The 19,140-nt window shown below is 64.9% G+C and overlaps 2 protein-coding genes across 4 annotated transcripts; both read right to left on the bottom strand.

The window, feature by feature from the left end:
- Positions 1-3,419: 3,419 nt before the first annotated feature.
- On the bottom strand, positions 3,420-6,732 carry LOC140902168 (suppressor of cytokine signaling 5). 3 transcript variants are annotated; one of them, XM_073321939.2, is made up of 2 exons: positions 6,670-6,732; positions 3,420-5,079 (listed from the first exon to the last, which is right to left on the bottom strand). In XM_073321939.2, the coding sequence occupies exon 2, from the start codon at positions 4,941-4,943 to the stop codon at positions 3,777-3,779; it is 1,167 nt and encodes a 388-aa protein (XP_073178040.1). In that variant the 5' UTR covers positions 4,944-5,079; positions 6,670-6,732; the 3' UTR covers positions 3,420-3,776. The 3 variants fall into 3 exon arrangements, with proteins under 3 accessions (XP_073178040.1, XP_073178039.1, XP_073178038.1); XM_073321938.2 differs by lacking the exon at positions 6,670-6,732 and adding an exon at positions 6,375-6,635 and having other exon boundaries at positions 3,420-5,074; XM_073321937.2 differs by lacking the exon at positions 6,670-6,732 and adding an exon at positions 6,375-6,635.
- Positions 6,733-8,309: 1,577 nt separating this feature from the next.
- Positions 8,310-18,909, bottom strand: PAF1 (PAF1 component of Paf1/RNA polymerase II complex). Its single transcript, XM_073321936.2, has 14 exons — positions 18,778-18,909; positions 16,761-16,790; positions 15,657-15,749; positions 15,387-15,508; positions 14,967-15,033; positions 14,622-14,723; positions 14,078-14,183; positions 13,837-13,905; positions 13,270-13,373; positions 12,645-12,761; positions 12,156-12,284; positions 11,627-11,732; positions 10,791-10,878; positions 8,310-10,263 (listed from the first exon to the last, which is right to left on the bottom strand). Exons 1-14 carry the CDS (start codon positions 18,825-18,827, stop codon positions 9,863-9,865), a joined length of 1,584 nt encoding a protein of 527 aa, XP_073178037.1. The 5' UTR covers positions 18,828-18,909; the 3' UTR covers positions 8,310-9,862.
- Between the last annotated feature and the right edge of the window lie 231 nt (positions 18,910-19,140).

Consider the following 19,140-nt stretch of genomic DNA (forward strand, 5'->3'; position numbering starts at 1 on the left):
CCCTGCTTTTTATTCTTGATTTGTTGGGGGGGTTTGCGGGGGGGAGTATTTCTTTACAAAGGTAAAGCCAGGGTGGGACAGCTGGCCCAGTGGTTAGAGCACTGGTGAGCTGTGGTTCACCACCTAAACGCCTGGAGCACTCTGGGCTGGAGATCTGGGCACCATCAGGTCTTTTTAAGACCAAGATTTTGAGGCCTTCGCTAGCGGGGAGGGCAGGGCACTGATTGTATTTTGTTCCTTCCCTGTGCAGGGCAAGCGCCGGGGGAGCGGTAGGAGGGACCCAGCTGTTTAGGTGAATCCTGTCTGCTGTGCCTGGCCTTTAGCGTCTCCCCCACCTCGGGGCCTGCCCCCCTTGTGCCAGAGGCTGTTGCTCTGGGCCCCGTGGGGACTGGCTTGGCTTCCCGAGAGGAGAGCCTGGGACGGCAGCATCTCTGCTCATGTGTAAGGCCTGACGGTGGCTTTTTTTCTCCTCTCCGTGCTCCTGAGCGGTTTTGTCTCTGCAGTAGCAGTTGCCAAGGTCCTCCGCTGTGTCCCCCTACTCTGGGCTGCTTCATCCAAACTGTCTTGGGGCGGAAAATGGGGTTTTCAACAGTGATTCTCTTCCCCCCCCCCCCCCAAAAAGTTTGCAGGCAAAATTTAGCTTTGTGGGGCCAGAAAGCTCCGTGTTTTCGGGGGCTCGCTTGCCCTTGGCCCCAGGCGTCATCCTCTGGCAGCTGCCTGTCCCCCTTTCATTCTCCCGGATGAACTACATCTCCCACTGTGCACTGGGGCAGGGACTCTGTGGTGCATTGTGGTAGATGTAGTCTGAGCTGCGGGGACGAACGGGCCCTTGAGACTCCCCCGCAGCCTGTCGGTGCCGAACGATGGGGGGGCTTTCAGCTGCTTTTTGCCAAACAGGCTGGGATTGACGGAGCTAGGCTGTAACGAGGGGTCCTTGGGCAGAACCCCTCTGCTCTCCCCCCCCACCATGCTGTCAAACCCCCTAGGCTGAGCCTTAACCCCCCCCCACCCCCCCAATCCCAGCTCTGCCTCCAGGGGGGCCCCTTGCTGCTGTGGCGCACCTGCTTGCCGGGGTGGGAGCCGTCTCGGGCCAGCCCCGTTCAGCGCACTCGCTGCTCGGTGCCTGGCTCCTAGCTGGCATCGTGTTGAACCCTGGGCCCCGACTCGAGGTTCTTCTCGGTAGGGCCCCCCCGTACCCAGCTGATGCTCGTACTGCCGCACAGGGCAGGACTGTGCCAGCTTGCATGTGTCACGGGGCCCAGCTCCCTGGGCCTTCCAGCCATTGCTCTGGCACTAACCCCTGCTGGGCATAGCGCCACCTGGCCCGAGCCCCGCAAGGCCGGACTGCCCCTTGCCTGGCTCTGCGGGGCTGGAACTGGCCCCGCTCCCCGGGTTGGAGCAGACTCTTGAGGCTGTGGGTGGGAGCCTAGCCCCGGGGGCCTGAGTGCGCTGGCAGAGAGCTCGGCGCTTCAGGAAACCAGGGCAGTGGTTCGCCCCTTGCCCACAAATTCACTCGCTGGTCTGGGAACAGGCCTGTGTCCTACACCACCCTGGCACCTCTCCCTCTCTCCACAGCTCTGCCTTGGCATTGCTCCCTTCTTTCGAAGCTGGGGGTGAGAGACCTTGGGGTGAGGGCTCTGATCCTCATTCCTGGATTGCGGCCCCCACCCCACCCCCTGCCCCCAAGGAGGTGGAACAAACCTGTCCTGGGTCATTAACTTCCCCCCCATAGCTGCCTGCCTGGAAGCGGGTCCCACTTTCCTGTCTGAAGTGTCCCTAAGGCGGGTGGTGGATTGTGGGGCTGCCCTAGAGGAAGATGGGGGGAAGCCGGGTCTTGTCTCACCCCACACCCCCAGGGCCAGGTGGCTCTAGGCCCCACAGTTGAGCTGAGATGGTGCCTGGCCAGGTGCAGAAAAATGGAGGCTTATAAACAACTCAAGGGGTGTCTCTGGAAGGGGGAGACACCCCTGCTCCCCAAACCTAGAGCAGGCTGGGCATCCCATGGTCAAAATCCTCCAGACCCCAATAGCTGCAAGGGTGGGGTGGGCTATGGACCAGCTGCCGGCCGGTGAGTCGTTTGCTGCCCTGGAGATCAGTCCTGGGATCGTTCCCTTGCCAAGGGGCCTGGTTCCCTGCCTGGGAGCAAGTGGTCGAGTGAAAGACGCATGGAGGTTGGGGGGCTGCTGGTGAATTTGCTCCCAGCCACCTCTCAGAATCCACAAAGGGGGCAGTTTTGTCTGTTTTCTCCCAACCCTTTGGAGGAAGGATCTGGCTCCTGCAGGCAGAAACCACCAAGATCCCAAGGCCGGCAGGGGCCAGTGTGAGCAGCTAGTGGGTGACTTCCCATGTAATAGGCCTGAGATCTGCCCCGAATAATTCCCAGTGCAGAGCTGTTAAAAAAACACCCCAGCTTCTTTTAAAAGCGGGCCATGTTGGAGAATCCACCTCAACCCTCGCTCAATTGTGCCAGAGATTAATGACTCTCACCGTTCAAAACTGACCCCTTTCCTGTCTGAAGTTGTCCAGCTTCAACTTGCAGCCAGTGGGTTGTGTTCGACCTTCCTCTGCTGGATTGACGAGCCCTTGATTAAATACTCGTTCCCTGGGCAGGTCACCCCTTCACCTTCTCTTTGTTGAGCTCAGTCATTTCTGCTCCTGGAGTCTCTCACTGCCAGGCAGGTTTGCTAACCCTTTGATCATTCTCATGGCTCTTCTCTGACCCCTCTCCAATTGATCAATGTCTTTCTCCAATTGTGGGCACCAGAACCGGACACCGGATCCCAGCAGCGGCTGCACCAGCAGCAAACACGGAAGGGAAAGAACCCCTCTACTCCCGTGCGAGATGCCCGTTCATGCAGCCCAGGGAATGGTACATAGGATGCTCTTGTATTGCGCGGCCACGGCAGGGGGATCGGTGGCAGGGGACAAAGTGGGAGCAGACCAAGGAATGGGTCTCTTTCCCCCCCCCCGCCCCCTCTTGGAGAGCTGGGATCCCACCACGTGGCCTCCAAAGGAACCGAGCCAGGTGGGTTGCTCCCCTTTACGAGGGGCCAACCTCTGGTGAAAATCCAGGTCGGGGTATGGAGCCCAGGGCTGGAATAGGGGGTGATGGGGAGTGGGTCAGGGTTGAGCATTGCACCAGATCCTAACTGCTGTCCCTATTTTTCTCAGTTGAGGGGTTTCATCCCAGCTGCAGCCAGGGCTGACGAAGGCAGCCTCTCCCTGCCCACTAGCCGGAGCAGACAGCCCAGCGCTGTAGCCCCGGGCGCCCTGCAGCCACAATGTTCCCGTGTGGCTGAGAACCCCCAAATCATCTGGCAGCAGCCCACCCCCCTTTCCCAGCTATCGGCGGGGGCTGAGGGCCAGAGCTGGGCACCCCCATCCCTGCTACAGCCCGGAGACACGACCGCAGGGGCCTCTTACAGTCACAGCAACATGACTTTATTCCAGCAGCCCGGCCCCTTTCAATAAAACAGCTGATTGAGGCTCCGGCTGCCTCTTCCCCCCCAGCCAGGATTGGGGCAGGGGCTCCTTTAACGAAGTTTCCCCCTCCTAGCCCCGTGGGTGGAACGGCAATTGGGACACATGGTTCTGCCCCCCCCCCGCTGAGGCCGACAGTCCCAGAGCACCGGGGGGGGGGGGGCCAGAACCTGCTGTAAAGGCGGAAAGTTTACGGGCAATACGGCCCCGTATCGACCCTGATCCCGGAGCCAAGGGCAGGATCAAGCCAAGGGCAGGATCCCAGAGGCCCAAAGGCAGGGCGTTGGGTGCGGGGCTCAGTTCCAGCAGGTGTCCAGCCGCCGAACCCGCACCTTCTGCTTGTAGTGGTATTCCTTGAGGTACTCCTGGAGCGCGCCGGGGATGGGCAGGCGGCCGATGCCATCGTAGGAGGTGCAGCCGGCCACCACGGCCCGGCACAGGTGCTGCAGGGCGAAGGGGAAGGGCCGGCGCACGGGGCGGGAGAGCAGGGGCTCGAAGAACATGCAGGTGCTGGGGTCCTTGTAGCGCTCCAGCAGGCCCGAGACGGTGGGGGCGTGGAAGACGCCGGGGTCGTGCACGTCGAAGCTGAAGTTATAGTTCCACTGCTCGACGCGGGCGTGGAGCGAGCGGCCGTAGCGCCGGAAGCTGACCGAGAAGAGATAATCCTCCTGGGCCGAATCCCGCAGCAGGAAGGTCCCTTCCGGCTTCCCCTCCAGCAGGGCCTCGGCCTGGTAGCGATCCATCACCCCCCAGTAGCAGGCCAGCCGGGTCAGCTGCAGCAGATCCGGCACCAGGCAGTGGATGTAGTCGATCTGGGTGTGAACGCGGAGCTCCGGTTCGGGGGCCGCCACCACCTCCTCCTCCTCTTCCTCCTGGGGGGCCAGGGTGGCCCGGTTGTCCCCGGCCAGTTCGTTCATGCCGGGGGCCAGCTTGGGCCCCAGTTTGTAGAGCGGGTTGATCTGCGCCCTGGCCTCGAAGGTGTGGATCATGGCGTCCGGGGGGGGCTCCACCCCCTGCTCGATGCTGACGCGCCTCCGCTCCCGCAGCCGGTCGTCCTCGTCCTCTGCCGGCCCCGCCCCGCCGCAAGCCAGGCCCTCCTGGGCCGAGACGGGGGCCGTGTGCTGCTTGATGAGGTTCCACTTCCGGGCCAGCTCCGAGCCGGGCGGGAAGGGGCAGGTCTCCAGCATCAGCTCCCGCAGGTGGATCTTGCGCTGGGAGGGGGAGAACGCCGGGGCGGGGGGCCCGCCGTGCCCCTTGATGGGGAAACACTGGCCCACCGCGTCCCGGATCCTCTGCCGCAGCGAGCGCCCCGCCCCCCGGCCCGGCTCTGCCCCCTCTGGGTCCCGCCCCGCCGGGGTCTCCGGGAGCTTCGCCCGCCTGCGTCCGCTGCGCCGGCCCCCGGCCTCGCCTGACCTTTCCTTGGGCCGGGCCGCTCGGTCCGGCCCCTCTCCGGCCTGGGACATGACGGGGCCGAGGGCTCAGAGGACTCGGGAAGGTGTCAGGGGGCCCGGCTGGGACCGGAAGATGGCTGGGGGGTCTCTGCTGGGGTGGGGCGACCCCAGCTCACTCATGGTGGGGACGGGGAGCATCCGGCCTGCACTGAAGGGAGAGAGTTCATTAAAGCCCAGACCCAGGCTGTATCCCCCACCCCACCACTGGGACCCCAGGACCCCTGCATCCTACCCCAGAAGTGGCTGCGTCTCAGGGCCGAGCAATGGATCCGTGTATAAACAGCCGCCCGCTCCCCACCCCAGAAGTGGCTGCCTCTCAGCACCAGCTGAGGGATCCCTGTAAGACCAGCTGCGCTGCCCAGGCGTGCCCCACCCCAGAGCAAGTTGCAACTCAGTGGCCCAGCTGAGGGGGCACTGGGCTGGCAGAACCTGGGTTCTGTCCCGGCCAGCAGCCGATCCCAGCCAGCCGCAGGTATTTCGCTCAGCGCTAACGGGGAAGTGACAGTCTCCACTCACAAGCCCCCACCCCCACCCCCTCCACATCCTACCCCATCCTAGGGGCCGGCCCTCAGCACTCGGGGTGGGGGCGTGCTCAGAGCATGGGGGGGCACGTTCCCTTCAGCCAGGAAAGAGGCCAGACGATGGCCGTTTTGGGGTCCAGCTCAACCATCCGGCAGCAGCTGTGAGGGTCTGAGCCTAGGTTGCTGCATTTCAGATCCCTGCCCCACAGATCTACTCCCACCCCATAGCCCAGCCCTGCCCCACAGATCTACCCCCACCCCATCCTGTCCCCAGCTCTCCCACCCCATATCCCAGCCCCACAGATCTACCCCACTCCCCCCATATCCCAGCCCTGCCCATTCACCTCCACACCCCACACATTTACCCCCCACCTGTACCCAGCTCCCCCCACACACCCCAACCCCCACTCCCTGCCCATTCACCCCACACATCTACCCCCAGCAACCCACGCCCCATATCCCAGCCCTGCCCCACAGATATACCCCCACCCATCCTGGCCCCAGCTCTCCCACCCCACAAATCTACCCCACTCCCCCCACACCCCAGCCCTGCCCATTCACACCCCACTCCTGCCCCACACATTTACCCCCCGCCTATCCCCAGCACCCCCCACCCCATATCACAGCCCAGCCCCACAGATCTACCCCTCCACACACACCCCAACCCCCACTCTCTGCCCGTTCATCCCACACATCTAACCCCACACCCCATAGCCCAGCCCCGCCCCACAGATCTACCCCCACCCCATAGCCCAGCCCTGCCCCACAGATCTACCCCCACCCCATCCTGTCCCCATCTCCCCCATCCCCATAGCCCAGTTCTGCTCCACAGATCTACCCCCCCCACACACACCCCCCGATCCCCACTCCCTGCCAATTCACCCCACAGTCGCCGCCGCCCGCGGGCCGGGGCCGGACTCACCGCGGAGGGTCCCCACGCGGCCAGGCCGGGGCCGGGGCCGGGGCCGGGCCCGGGCCGGGCTGGGAAGCGGCGACCGAAGACGGAGCCAGCCGGGGAGGCGAGGCCGGGCCCAGCGCCCAGCTCCCCCCCTGCGCCGCCCAGCTGCAGCCGCCGCCGGGGGAAGGGAAGGCCAGGCCGGGAGAGAACCCAGGCGTCCTGCCCTCCACCAAGAGCCGGGAGAGAACCCAGGCGTCCTGCCCTCCACCAAGAGCCGGGAGAGAACCCAGGAGTCCTGCCCCCGCAGCCCCAGCCCCACCTGCACCGGAGCCAGGAGAGAACCCAGGCGTCCTGCCCCCACAATAGCCAGGAGAGAACCCAGGCGTCCTACGCCCCCCCACCACCGGAGCCAGGCGAGAACCCAGGCGTCCTGCCCCCGCAGCCCCAGCCCCACCCCCACACGAGCCAGGAGAGAACCCAGGCATCTTGGCCCCCAACCTTCCCTCACTAGACCCCACTCTTCCCTCCAACCTGGGAAGAGAAAAGAACCCAGGCGTCCTGCTCCCCAGAACCTTCCCCCACCCTGCCCTAACCACTAGACCCCACTCCCCTCTCTGAGCCTGGAGAGAGCACGGGCGCCCTGGCCGCCAGCCCCTCCTGCAGCAGCAGACTCCCCTCCAGACCTAGGGAGAGAACCCAGGCGTCCTGGGCCCTCTCCCCACCCCAGTTCCCCATCTCCCACCCCCGCCCCAACCCAGGGAAAGAACCCAGGCATCCTGGCCTCCAGCCCCTCCCCCCCAGTTCTGACCACCAAGCACAACCCACCACCCTGCCCTAGGGAGAGAACCCAGGCATCCTAGCCCCCCTGCCCCGAACCACTGCACCCTCCCACCCCAGAGCTGGGGAGAGAACCCCCCCACACCTGGCCCCAGGTGTTTTGCACTTTTGTGTGCGTGTTGCACACGACTTAGTGTCTCTCACACACACCCTGCTCGTCCCTCGCTCAGTGACGTGCTTCTGCCCCCATCTGGGCCCCCGTCTGGCTGGGCCCCCGTCTGGCCCTGAGACTCACTCACAGCCGCTTGTGCCAGGCCCACTAACACCTGCATCCACCTCCTTCGCACACATGGGCCTTGGGCACCCACACGCACGTGTCCTTTGCACGCTGGAGTGTGTCTCTCTCTCTCCCCCACCACGTCTCACACTCACAGCCCCCTCGCCCCCCCCACGCACACATAAGTCTCACAGCCGTGCGTGCCACACACTCATCCCGGGCCTGGTTGGCCCCCTCCCTGCAAAGCCCAGGGTTTGGCCCGTGTTGGATTGAGTCGGGGGGTTCCTCTGCAGAATCCTCCCCCCCGTAAATGCCTCCAAGTCCTCTTGGGGTAAAGCACCTGGCCTTGTCCGGGGCCTGCTTGATTATCCCACACCTCCCCCTACACAATCCCTCCCCCAGCAGGATCTGGGGGGGGGAGAAAAGATAAGCACGGCCCCCCCAGCTGATTCTCACCCCCCCAAAACCAGCTCTCCTTGGAAGCAGCAGGCCAAGCTAGCAGACCCTACGGCCCCCACTGAATCCCGGCCCTTCCAGCAGGCGTGGGGTGTAGGTCTGACATCCCCCACGGTACCATCCGGCCTGTGGAAACGTTGGGACCCCTTAACTCTCTAGCTCCAGATACCGCTCACGCTGCTCTGCCTCGCCCAGAAATCAGCACGGGACGGCACGCCCTGTTACATGACGTGAACGATCCCCCAGCCACTCGTGGGCCGTACCCAGGGAGGCACCTGCCAATCGCCCCAGCCTTGCCCCCCAGAAACGTGCGTCCGACACTGCTCGAGCCCCCCTTGGCCAGGGCAAGCGCCTCAAGTCGTCACTGTATCCAAGGAACTGGGAAAGGCACCAGCCGTCGTTAAGCCGGAGCCGAGATTCCCCCAAGCCCTGCAATCAAAAGACACCGGTTTAGATAAAAGAATAAAACTCGTTTATTAACGAGAGAGAGACTCGAGGTGATCGAGGCCTCAAAAGGTCAGAACTGGTCACACAAAGAAAACGATCAAATCGCAAACTGCCTGAACCTCGCCACGCGGACCCCTCTGGCCGTCTAGCGCAGGGTCCTTCCAGCAGAGACCGGGGCACAGAGCTGACGAAGAGGAAATTAATTGCCTCTTACTTTATACCCGCCTCTCCCCTCCTCACTGACCCCCTCATGGGGATAGACAAAGCAGGTGCCTGGGCAGGTGCGATTCGAAGCAGCTCTCCGGTGAATTGCATCCGTGACACTCCGGGCCTTTGTTATTCCCAGCCGTGTGGGAGTAACACACCTACGGCAACACCCCGGCCGTCCTTAGCCGGCGCTTGCCCTGGCCCGTTAACCGGAGAAGGATGCTCAGCAGCTGGCGGGCTGGCAGACGGTACGTTCTGGACGCAGCATGCCTCGGGAGGTGCCATACCCCGAGCAAAGTGGGGGGCTCCAGGGGGCTACGTGGAGGTACAGTGTATCCCAGCAGGGCAGCGGCTGCACCCCCAACCTTCGCCTCAGCCCTGGGCGCCCGAGGCAGCTGCGAGGCAGCGGTGTGCTCGCCTTTGGCCAGGGCCCCCAGGGGAGCAAGGGGGGCGGTTTCCCCAGCCGAGGGAAATGCCGGTCCGTTTCAATGCCCCAGGTGCCAGCATGGCTATGCAAGGTCCTACCCCCACCTCAAAGCCCGTTTGTCCCCAAATGCCCCCTAACCCTCCCCAAGAAGGGCTCCGCCCCGCTCCCCTCCCCATGCAGGGTCCGATCTCCCGCTCACACTTCCAACGGCGGCGAAAGGGCTGGTGAGTCCCAGCCCTGGCCATGCAGAGAGCGGGGAACCCAGCCTGCCTCCCCGGCCCTTCGACTGCAGCTTCGAGCCCAGCCCCTGCAGGGGACAGGGCAGAGTTTGGGGCACAAGGGGATGGGGAATCTAGGGATACACAAGCCCTTTCTTCCCTGGAGTACCTGCCCCCCCACTCCTCCCGGAGTGCCTTCCCGCCCCAGCCCTCTGACTGGGCGCACTGCACCCGCCCCCCGCTCCAGGGAGAATAGACCCTGCTGGCTCAGCACCCCGGCAAAGGAGGGGGCTGGGCAGCGGATGCCGGACCCTCCGCTCGCAGCCTGAGGGAGGCGCTGATGCCAGCAGGGCCGGGGGAGATCCCTGGCAGGGCCAGGGCCGAGCGCGGGTCGGGGGAGAGACGCCCGGGTTTTAGGACGAGACCCTTTTATTGAGGACGGAGAGGGGGCTCTGGTACAGCTTGGTATGTCCAGTGGGCAAAACAAACAGCAGTAAGAATAAAAACACCCCAGTGTCTGGGGGGGGGGGGGAACCCCAGAGGTCCTTGACCAAGCACAGGGATGCCAGGCAGAGCCTGAGTCCTCCCCATCATGCCCACATCCTCCTGGTGGCCGCAGGCTGGAGTGACGGTCCCCCGGGGGGGAGGGGGGGGTTGATCTGGCCCAGGTGGCGGGGGGGGGGGGCAAGGGGCTGCACCCCACTCAGTCGCTGTCGCTCCCCTCCTCGCTCGAGTCCGAGGCAGCCTCGCTGCCGCTCCCGCTGCGCTCTTCCTCGTCCTCCTCCTCCTCGGCGTTGGAGCCCTCGCTGCCACTGAGGAAGGGGCGCCGGCCGCCCCCGTCGCTGCCGCTCTCCTCCTCCCCGGGGCTGCGCCGCCCGCCGCCCCCCTCGCCCTCCGAGTCCTCGTCGTCGCTGCCGAAGATCTCCTCCTTGTCGCGGGCCGCCCGCTCGTCCTCCTCGCTGGCCTCCGGCGAGCCCTCGCTGGCGCTGTGCCCACTGGCCTCCCGCTCGCTCTCGCTGCCCGAGCGTCCTTCTTCCTCCTCCTCTTCCTCCTCCTCCTCGCTGGCCTCCGGCTCGCTCTCGCTGCCCTTCTCCGGCTCCTCGTCTGCGGGGAGAGCCACAGAGTCAGAGGGGCAGGGCCGGGCCCCCCCAGCAGGGAGGGGAGAATCACCCCCTGGAGTGGGGGAGGGGTGATGGCAGAAAGGGGACCATCCCCCCAAGGGAGATGGAGGGCTGATGGAAGAGAGGAAACTGCCCCCCCCATGGGAGGGGGAAGGGAAGAGAGAAGCGATGGCTGCTCACCTCCTATTCTTGGGGGGGGGGGCACAGGAGCCATCCTCAGGGGTGGGGAACAGGACCAGTCCATGAGGGAATGAGGGAGGCAGGGCTCAGGGCTGCCCCCTGTAGTGGGAGCCGCAGCACCATCCCCGGGGGGGTGTGTGTGGGGTCAGAGAGACCGAGGATGAAGTGCCACGGCAGTCCCAAGGGCAGCCACCAGAGGGAGCTGCGAGCCCCGGTGCCGTCAGCAGTGGGTGGGAGGAAGCCGATGGGGGAGGGGACAGGCAGAGGGGCCCCTTTTTCCCATGCCGCCCCCCGACCCCGAGCTGTAACCCCCCCTTCCCTGGCCGCTACCTGAGCCCTGGGCCTCCTTGTCCATCTCCATCTCCTCCTCCTCTTCCTCCTCCGGCTCGTGATTCTCCAGCTGCGCCTTGCGAGCCTCCTGCCGGGGCCAGGGAGCCGGGTTAGCCACGCGGTGGGGGGGCACACCCCACCCACCCTGCCCAGGCTGGGACCCCGACCAGCACCCCTCCTCAGTCAGTGAGAGTGGGTGGCATGGGGCCTTCAGGGCATGGAACCAGACTCCTGGGTTCTCTCCCCAGCACTGGGAGGGGAGCGGGGTCTAGTGGTTAGAGCAGGGGGGTGCTGGGAGTCAGGACCCCTGGGTTCTCTCCCCAGCACTGGGAGGGGAGTGGGGTCTAGTGGTTAGAGCAGGGGGGTGCTGGGAGTCAGGACCCCTGGGTTCTCTCCCCAGCTCTGGGAGGGGAGTGGGGTCTAGTGGTTAGAGCAGGGGGTGCTGGGAGCCAGGACCCCTGGGTTCTCTCCCCAGCACTGGGAGGGGAGCGGGGTCTAGTGGTTAGAGCAGGGGGGGCTGGGAGTCAGGACCCCTGGGTTCTCTCCCCAGCACTGGGAGGGGAGCGGGGTCTAGTGGTTAGAGCAGGGGGTGCTGGGAGCCAGGACCCCTGGGTTCTCTCCCCAGCACTGGGAGGGGAGCGGGGTCTAGTGGTTAGAGCAGGGGGGGCTGGGAGTCAGGACCCCTGGGTTCTACTCCCAGATCCCAGCGTAGGGGGTGAGAACAGAAGCTACGTGGGGGGCATGGATGCACTGACTCCCCCCGCCCCGCCCCCCCCCCCCCGAGTGCTCCCCCCCGCCCCCCCAGCACAGAGCCCGGAGAGCAACCCTCGCCATACCTGAGCCTCCAGTTCCTTCTCGTTCATGTCCCGGTGCTTCACCAGCAGCATGGCGTTGGTGCCCGACTGCGCGCCCGCCTTGGCCCTGCGCTTGCTGAGCCGCACCCTGCGGGGGAGAAAACGAAGGGCGATGTCAGGCCCCGCCCCCTCTTCCCAGGCCACAGCTCTGCCCACTCCATGAGCCCCCTAAAGGCACATCCTGGAGCTGGGGATCCCCCCTGGCCCAGCTGCCGGGGGGTCAGGGCTCCCTGGGATGGCCCCAGCTGGGCTCCGTGCGGTTCTTGGCCCCCCACGGCTCTGAGCAGGGGGCCGCTCCGGGTCAGGAACCAGGTAGCTCCAGCCTCAGTTTACCCTCGGCCGGTCAATTCCCATCGGTGCAAGAGCCGACGGGCAGCGGCCACGAACTCCACCCTCTCTTTGCCCTCCCAGACCTGGCCTTGGAGCCGAGATCTGAGCCGGGCCATGGGCACTGGCCCTGACCCACCCCGCGCCCCGGCTGGGGCAGGCCCCGGGCTTCCCCCCGCCTCACCGGGTCTCCAGCTCGTTGTAGTAGACGCCATCACCCTCGCGGAAGATGAAGAAGTAATTCTCCTCGTAGCCCTTGCTGGCTTTGTTCTTCACGTTCCAGTTGTACTCCCGGGCGATCTTGTAGTCGTACCTGGGCGCGGGAAGAGAGGGTCAGCACCCCCACAGCTTTGCCGCCCCCCCTCCTGAGCACAAAGCTGACCCCCCCCCAGCCTCCCTCCATTCCCCAGCACAGCTCCCCCACTTCCCCAGAGCTCCCACTTCCCCCCCCGTTCCCAAGCACAGCCCCCCTCCCCAGCCCCCCCACTTCCCCAGCCCCCCACCCCACCTCTCCCCCATTCCTCAACACAACATCCCCTCCCTTCCCCCCCACTCTCCCATTCCAAAGCACAGCCCCCCCCTCCCCTGCACTACCCCACCTTTTCCCCAGGCCCCCCACACAACTCCCCTTCCCCCCTCCTTCTCCCAGCCCCCCACCTCCCCAGCCACGTACACATCTTCGGGTGCATAGTCCATCTCCTCCTCCTGGTCCCGCTTGCGTTTCCGCAGGGTGTCCTCCACGGGCAGGAAATAGGCCACAAACTGGTTCCCCTCTTCGTCCATCATCCCCCTGAGATGGCCGGGAAAGGGTTAACGAGGAACACTCTCCCCAGCTCCCCACGGCGCTCCCCTCCGCCCCATGGAGCACAGCCCTGACTGCCAGGGAGAGCACCCCCTACTGCCCCCTGCAGCACAGCGCCCCCTAGCGCCGCCCTGGGGCCAGCCCTGACTATGGGAGAGAGCACATAGGGGCCTCCCATCCAAACAGCAGCCTGCCCCCCCTTTAGCTAGGGATCCCCTCCCACGGCCCTACAGCAGCAGTCCATGAGGGCTGAGCCTGGGGGGGGCGAGGAGCCTCCTTCCAGGGCAGGACACCCCCGGCCTTGCTAGAACGCTTGGCGGTGCGGCTCTCTGTGATGGGAGGTGGTTAGCACAGGAACCCAGCGCCGAGCAGGGACGGGGGACGCCCGGCTCTTGGGGCCCACGGGAAGGGCTCTGGCTAGCGGAGTGGGGATATCAGGCCAGGCAGAGGCAGGGTGAATCCCCACCCCACCCAAGGCTGAGGGGTGCGGCGTTACCTGATCATCGCCTGAGACATCATCTCGAGGGCCGCGGCCCCACTGGTGTCCTTGGGGGCTGGGTCCGAGTCGAAGATGACCTGGGCGCAGGGGTTGATCCACATCTAGGGGGGAAGGAGTCGGTTAGCGGGATAATCCCTGCCCCCAACACCACACCACACCGCCCCCCCACCACCACCCCCACTCCACTTCCCTGGCATGGCACTACACCCATGGCCCTTCCCTCAGGCAGACCCTCCTCTAGGCACCAGCGACCCCGGCATTAGCCCCTGGATCTCCCTCAACATGGGGGGAGCTCCCTTCAGGCTACACTTCCATCTGCGGAAGGGGAGTCAGGGCCGATGGGGAAACTGAGGCACAGAGAGGTCACAGGACGGGGTGGGATTAGAAGCCAGGTCTCCTGCCTCCTGACCCGGCGCGCTACCCACTATGCTCACTTAGCCCCAGACCGGGAGGTGCTTAGGACCGGCCCAGCCGCTAACGGAGCCTCGAAGGTCCTTGCGTGCCACGGGCCAGTGCCCCTGGGCCTAGGGAAGCCAATGCCAAGTCCCCCTCCCCCAGCCTTACCTTGAAGTCTGGGAACACGGGCATCACCTCCATGGGGGTGACGCGAGGTTTGCTGTAATGCTGGGAAATCTGGGGATGGAGGAAGCAGAGAGACAGTGAGGCCTCAGGGGAGGGGTAACCCTAAATCCCCTCCTCCTCCCTCTCCTCCCCTGCCCCCCCGCTTTCAACATGGGCCCTTTAAGGCTTAAAGGTACAGTACGTTGTGTGGGGGAGGAGGGAGATATTTAAAAGGGCGACTCACTGATTTCTGGGCATCCTCGAAGGTCTTCTCGATGGCAGCGATCTGGCTGTCCCGGTCCTTGTAGATCTCCTCCTCTGTGAACTGCTGCTTGACAGACACACCGATCCTGATTGGGGGCAGAGTTAGCAGAGTGAGGCCTGCTGGGAAAACACTGCCCCCTGGCTGGATGCAACCAGCAGCGCTGAATGCGACGCTCCCCCTGACCCTCGCCGGCTGGATCGAACCGGATCCAACACCACCCGTGGCTAGGTCCACAAGCACCAGACCTATGCTGCCCCCTGCTGGACGCAACCAGTCCTGTGCCAGGATAGGTCTCCCCCTAGTGGCTGAAAATACTGCACCCCAACACAGGGGCAGCCGAGCAGACTCTCCGACCCCCACGCTCCTTGTGGCAGGGGGCCGTGCAGCATCACAAGAGGAAGCGGAGATCCCAGAGGGAGGGTAACCTCCCTCCCTCCCATAAAGGGGATGGTCCCGTCCCCCCACCCCCGGGATGCTGTCCCTGCCCAGGAGAGTCACCCCAGCTGGCTCCCGGCCCACTCACTTGACCTCCGGCTTCTCGTTGGACACGCCATAGCGGTTGAATTCGGTGGAGATGTATTCTGTCTTCCTCATCCATGGTACCACTTTGGCATGCTGCTGGGATCTAGGGCAGAGAAGGATGGGGGGCTTATAGGCCGTGGGGCAGAGGGAGCTGCTGATTGCCCCCTCCTGATGTGTGTGTGGGGGGGAAGAACCTCCCACTGGGGGACAGGGCTCAATCGGGTGGGACCGAGCAAAGGGACCCCAAGGCCGCACAGCAGGGCGGGGAGAGCTGGCTAGCCAGGGGTTCAGGGCGGGGCTGCTCTCCACAGCCAGGGGATGCCATGTGTTTTGGGGGCTGGGCTACCTCTTCGAGCTGGTGGGAGCCTGGATTTCCTCCTCCAGCAGCTTTTCGTCGGCCGGATCCAGGAGAACTGGAAGAGGCAGAGCAGGATGAGACAGGACCTGCGCCAGCCCCCCCGCCCCCCCATCATGCCCCACCCCCCACCTCCAAAGCTCCTGGGTTCGGCTCTCAGTGGGGCAGGACTGATTGGAGATGGGTGCAATGGAGATTCTTCAGTGAGCAAGATGCTTCGTGGGGGGCACTTTGAAACTAGAACCCAGGATTCGGGGTGCAAGGAGGGACCCCTGAAATGCAAAAGATGCCCCCGCCCGACGTGGGCACGCACAACACACCCACCCACACCCCAGTCAGTGCAAGACACAAACGGTGCCCCAGGATCTGTCGGTGATGCACACGTGGGCGCCCGCCCGGCCCGGCTCTCACCATTGGGGTCGATGCGGTACGTGTCAGGGTTGATGAGGTCGATGGTCACGCCCAGGTCCGGCTCAGTGAGGAGGTCGTGTTTGTGCTGTTTCTCCAGAGAGGTGGCTTTGTACTGCACAAACCTGGGGGAGGGACAGGTGAGACGCCGGCCCGGGGGGGAGCCCCCTGGGCAGAGCCCTCTCCCCTCCCCCAGCCTCCATCCCGGGAGCGGCACTGGTGAGCCTGGGAGGGGGCCCCGATCCCAGCCCGGCTCAGCAGCTGCTCTCTCACCTGTTCTGGTCAAAGGGATATGTGATGAATTTGGGGTCGAAGGGAATATCCGGGAGACTGTTGCAGTATTTCACCCGACACACCACGCCCGATCTGGAAGCACAGGGAGAGACATCAGCACTGGGGGTGGGGGTCTGCCCCTCCCCCGGATTCCTGGGGTCCTTATCCCTCATCCCACCGGCCCAGCCTAGGGTGACAGGGTGAGTCTGGAGCAGGGCACCATGGAGGACAGGGATCCCGGACTCCTGGGTTCCTTATCCTCTGCCAGCAGCGGGGGATGGAAAGAGTGCATGCGGAGGGAGCTATGGGTGGGGGATAGCGGAAGGGGTCATGTGCCAAACACCCCGCCCCCACCGAACTGTGCTGGAATCTCCAATGCCCCACGTCAACGGCAACCTACGATCGTGCCCGGCCGCCGTGAAATGAGTTTGCTGGGACTCTGGGACTCAGACGGAGGTGGGGAGGGATAGCTCAGTGGTTTGAGCATTGGCTTGCTAAACCCAAAGTTGTGAGTTCAATCCTTGAGGGGGCCATTTGGGATCTAGGGCAAAGATTGGGGATTGGTCCTGCTTTGAGCAGGGGTTTGGACTAGATGACTTTCTGAGGTCTCTCCCAACTGTGAGAGTCTATGATTCATTGTGTAAGGTTTAATCTTTCTTGGTCCTACTTTGAGCAGGGGGTTGGACTAGATGATCTCCTGAGGTCCCTTCCAACCCTGATATTCTATGATTCATCCTGAGACACTCCTTTGGGGGGGGGGAGGGATAGCTCAGTGGTTTGAGCGTTGGCCTGCTAAACCCAAAGTTGTGAGTTCAATCCTTGAGGGGGCCATTTAAGGATCTGGGGCAAAAATTGGGGATTGGTCCTGCTTTGAGCAGGGGGTTGGACTAGATGACCTCCTGAGGTCCCTTCCAACCCTGATATTCTATGATTCTGTCCGGTTTGTGAGTGACAAGCAGCCACAGCAATCGCTCCCCCTACCAGCCTTTGCCAGCAAGTCCAAGGGCTGGGCAGGGGAGCAGTAAAAACAGGACTGTTTTCTCCCCACCTCCCAGGGCACAGCGGTGGGGGAACTGTGAGCTGTGGGACGAGGAGGGGTCATACCTCTCAGGCAGGGTCCGGTGAGCGTTGGGCCTGCAAAGACAAGGAAATAAATAACAACATTAAATAATCACAACACTGTGGGCTCTTTTCGTCCAATGCCCTTTACCAAAGAGTGTCGGTAGCATTATCCCCACTCTGCAGATGGGGAAACTGAGGCACAGAGTGGCAGAAAGAGGGTCAACACCAGGGGTGGGGGAGGGGAGGAGAACCTGCCTGTGGGTTTGGTCCCTGGAGGCTGCCCCAAAGTGAGAGCCCTGCCCAGACTCTCCACATAGAGTGAAACCGATTTAAAGCACTTTATCAATATTGATGCGTTGCTCCTCCCCCACAGAAGGCAAGTCAGCAGCATCAGCTCTATTGGCCAGAAGGGGAAACTGAGGCAAGACCAGCAGCAGGGCCAGGATCCACCAAGTGGAACTGCTGTGGACTTTATGTGGCCACGTCTGGGGTGGGATATGGCAGCCACACAGTGACGCTATGCTGGAGTTTAGTGGGGGTTAGGTCAGGCCTCTCAGGGGACTCTGAACAGGCCCTCCCCATGGGGCTCTGGCTGTCCACACACCGGGAGATGGAACCCAGGAGTCTGGGTTCCCAGCACCCTGCCCCGACTCTCCCCATCCCCCCCCCCGGCAGGGAGGGTGAGGTGGTGAAGGGACCCAGGAGTCCAGGACCCTGACTCTCCCCATCACCCCTGCTATGGGGGGGGAATCCCAGAAGTCCGGGCTCCCAGCTCCTCCAACTCTCCCCATCACCCCTGGAGGAAGGGGGGACAGGGAGAGAACCCAAGAGTCTGGGCTCCCAGCCCCCCTCCCCGACTCTCCCCATCCCCCCCGACAGGGAGGGTGGGGTGGTGAAGGGACCCAGACTCTCCCTATCACCCCTGCTATGGGGGGGGAGTGCAGGCTCCCAGCTCCCCCCAACTCTCCCCATCACCCCTGGCGGGAAGGGACCCAGGAGTCCAGGCTCCTAGCTTCCCCCCGCACATACACACTCTCTCCATCACCCCTAGCGGAGGGGAGGGAACCCAGGAGTCCGGGCTCCCAGCTCCCCCACAACACCCCTGGCGGGAAGGGACCCAGGAGTCCGGGTTCCCAGGTTCCCCCCCCCCAACACCCCTGGCGGGAAGGGACCCAGGAGTCCGGGTTCCCAGGTTCCCCCCTCCAACACCCCTGGCGGGAAGGGACCCAGGAGTCCGGGCTCCCAGCTTCCCCCCCACTCCCCCCAGCACCCCTGGTGGGAAGGGACCCAGGCGTCCGGGCTCCCAGCTCCCCCCCATCATCCCTGGCGGGAAGGGACCCAGGAGTCCGGGTTCCCAGGTTCCCCCCCCCCATCATCCCTGGCGGGAAGGGACCCAGGAGTCCGGGCTCCCAGCTCCCCCCCATCATCCCTGGCGGGAAGGGACCCAGGAGTCCGGGCTCCCAGGTTCCCCCGCCCCCCCCATCATCCCTGGCGGGAAGGGACCCAGGAGTCCGGGCTCCCAGCTTCCCCCGCACTCCCACTCTCACTCTCCCCAGCACCCCTGGCGGGAAGGGACCCAGGAGTCCGGGCTCCCAGGTTTCCCCCCCCCCATCATCCCTGGCGGGAAGGGACCCAGGAGTCCGGGTTCCCAGGTTCCCCCGCCCCCCCCCATCATCCCTGGCGGGAAGGGACCCAGGCGTCCGGGTTCCCAGGTTCCCCCGCCCCCCCATCATCCCTGGCGGGAAGGGACCCAGGAGTCCGGGCTCCCAGCTTCCCCCGCACTCCCACTCCCCCCAGCACCCCTGGTGGGAAGGGACCCAGGCGTCCGGGCTCCCAGCTCCCCCCCATCATCCCTGGCGGGAAGGGACCCAGGAGTCCGGGTTCCCAGGTTCCCCCGCCCCCCCCATCATCCCTGGCGGGAAGGGACCCAGGCGTCCGGGTTCCCAGGTTCCCCCGCCCCCCCATCATCCCTGGTGGGAAGGGACCCAGGCGTCCGGGCCCCGTGACGTCACGGGGGTATGAGGTCACGGCTGTGACGTGCGGCCGGGGGCGGCCCTACCTGTGCCCCGGCTCCTCCCGCTGCGCCTGGGTCTGGATGGTCGGGGCCATGGCGGGGCCGCGGCTGCGATCGCTGCTGCCCCGCCGCGGGGCCTGCGGGCGGGGAGGGTGGCCGAGGCCCGCCTGACGGGAAACGCGGCCGCGCCCCGCGGAGCGGCTCCGGGAGAGGGAGCTCGAGGAGGCGGGGAGGCGAGGCGGCGGGACCCTAGGCGGACCGAGACTCCGCCCCGGAGACAGGCACCGGGGTAGACACCTACGGACGGGCTCACAGGGCCCTGCTACCGCGCAGTCTCACGGGAAGCGCGGCTCGGAGAGGTGCACTTCCGGGCAGAGAGCAGGGCGTGCTGGGAGTTGTAGTGCCCGG

The sequence above is a fragment of the Lepidochelys kempii genome, chromosome 23, assembly GCF_965140285.1.
Source record: "Lepidochelys kempii isolate rLepKem1 chromosome 23, rLepKem1.hap1, whole genome shotgun sequence".
NCBI classification, from domain to species: Eukaryota; Metazoa; Chordata; order Testudines; family Cheloniidae; genus Lepidochelys; species Lepidochelys kempii.

Coding starts and splice junctions, on each gene's coding strand:
- LOC140902168 (XM_073321939.2), bottom strand. CDS start 4,943: ATGTCCCAGGCCGGAGAGGGGCCGGACCGAGCGGCCCGGCCCAAGGAA.
- PAF1 (XM_073321936.2), bottom strand. CDS start 18,827: ATGGCCCCGACCATCCAGACCCAGGCGCAGCGGGAGGAGCCGGGGCAC. Junction 14,724..14,966: donor GCTCCCACCAGCTCGAAGAG/GTAGCCCAGCCC, acceptor TCTCTGCCCTAG/ATCCCAGCAGCATGCCAAAG. Junction 13,374..13,836: donor CCGTGTTCCCAGACTTCAAG/GTAAGGCTGGGG, acceptor CTTCCCCCCTAG/ATGTGGATCAACCCCTGCGC.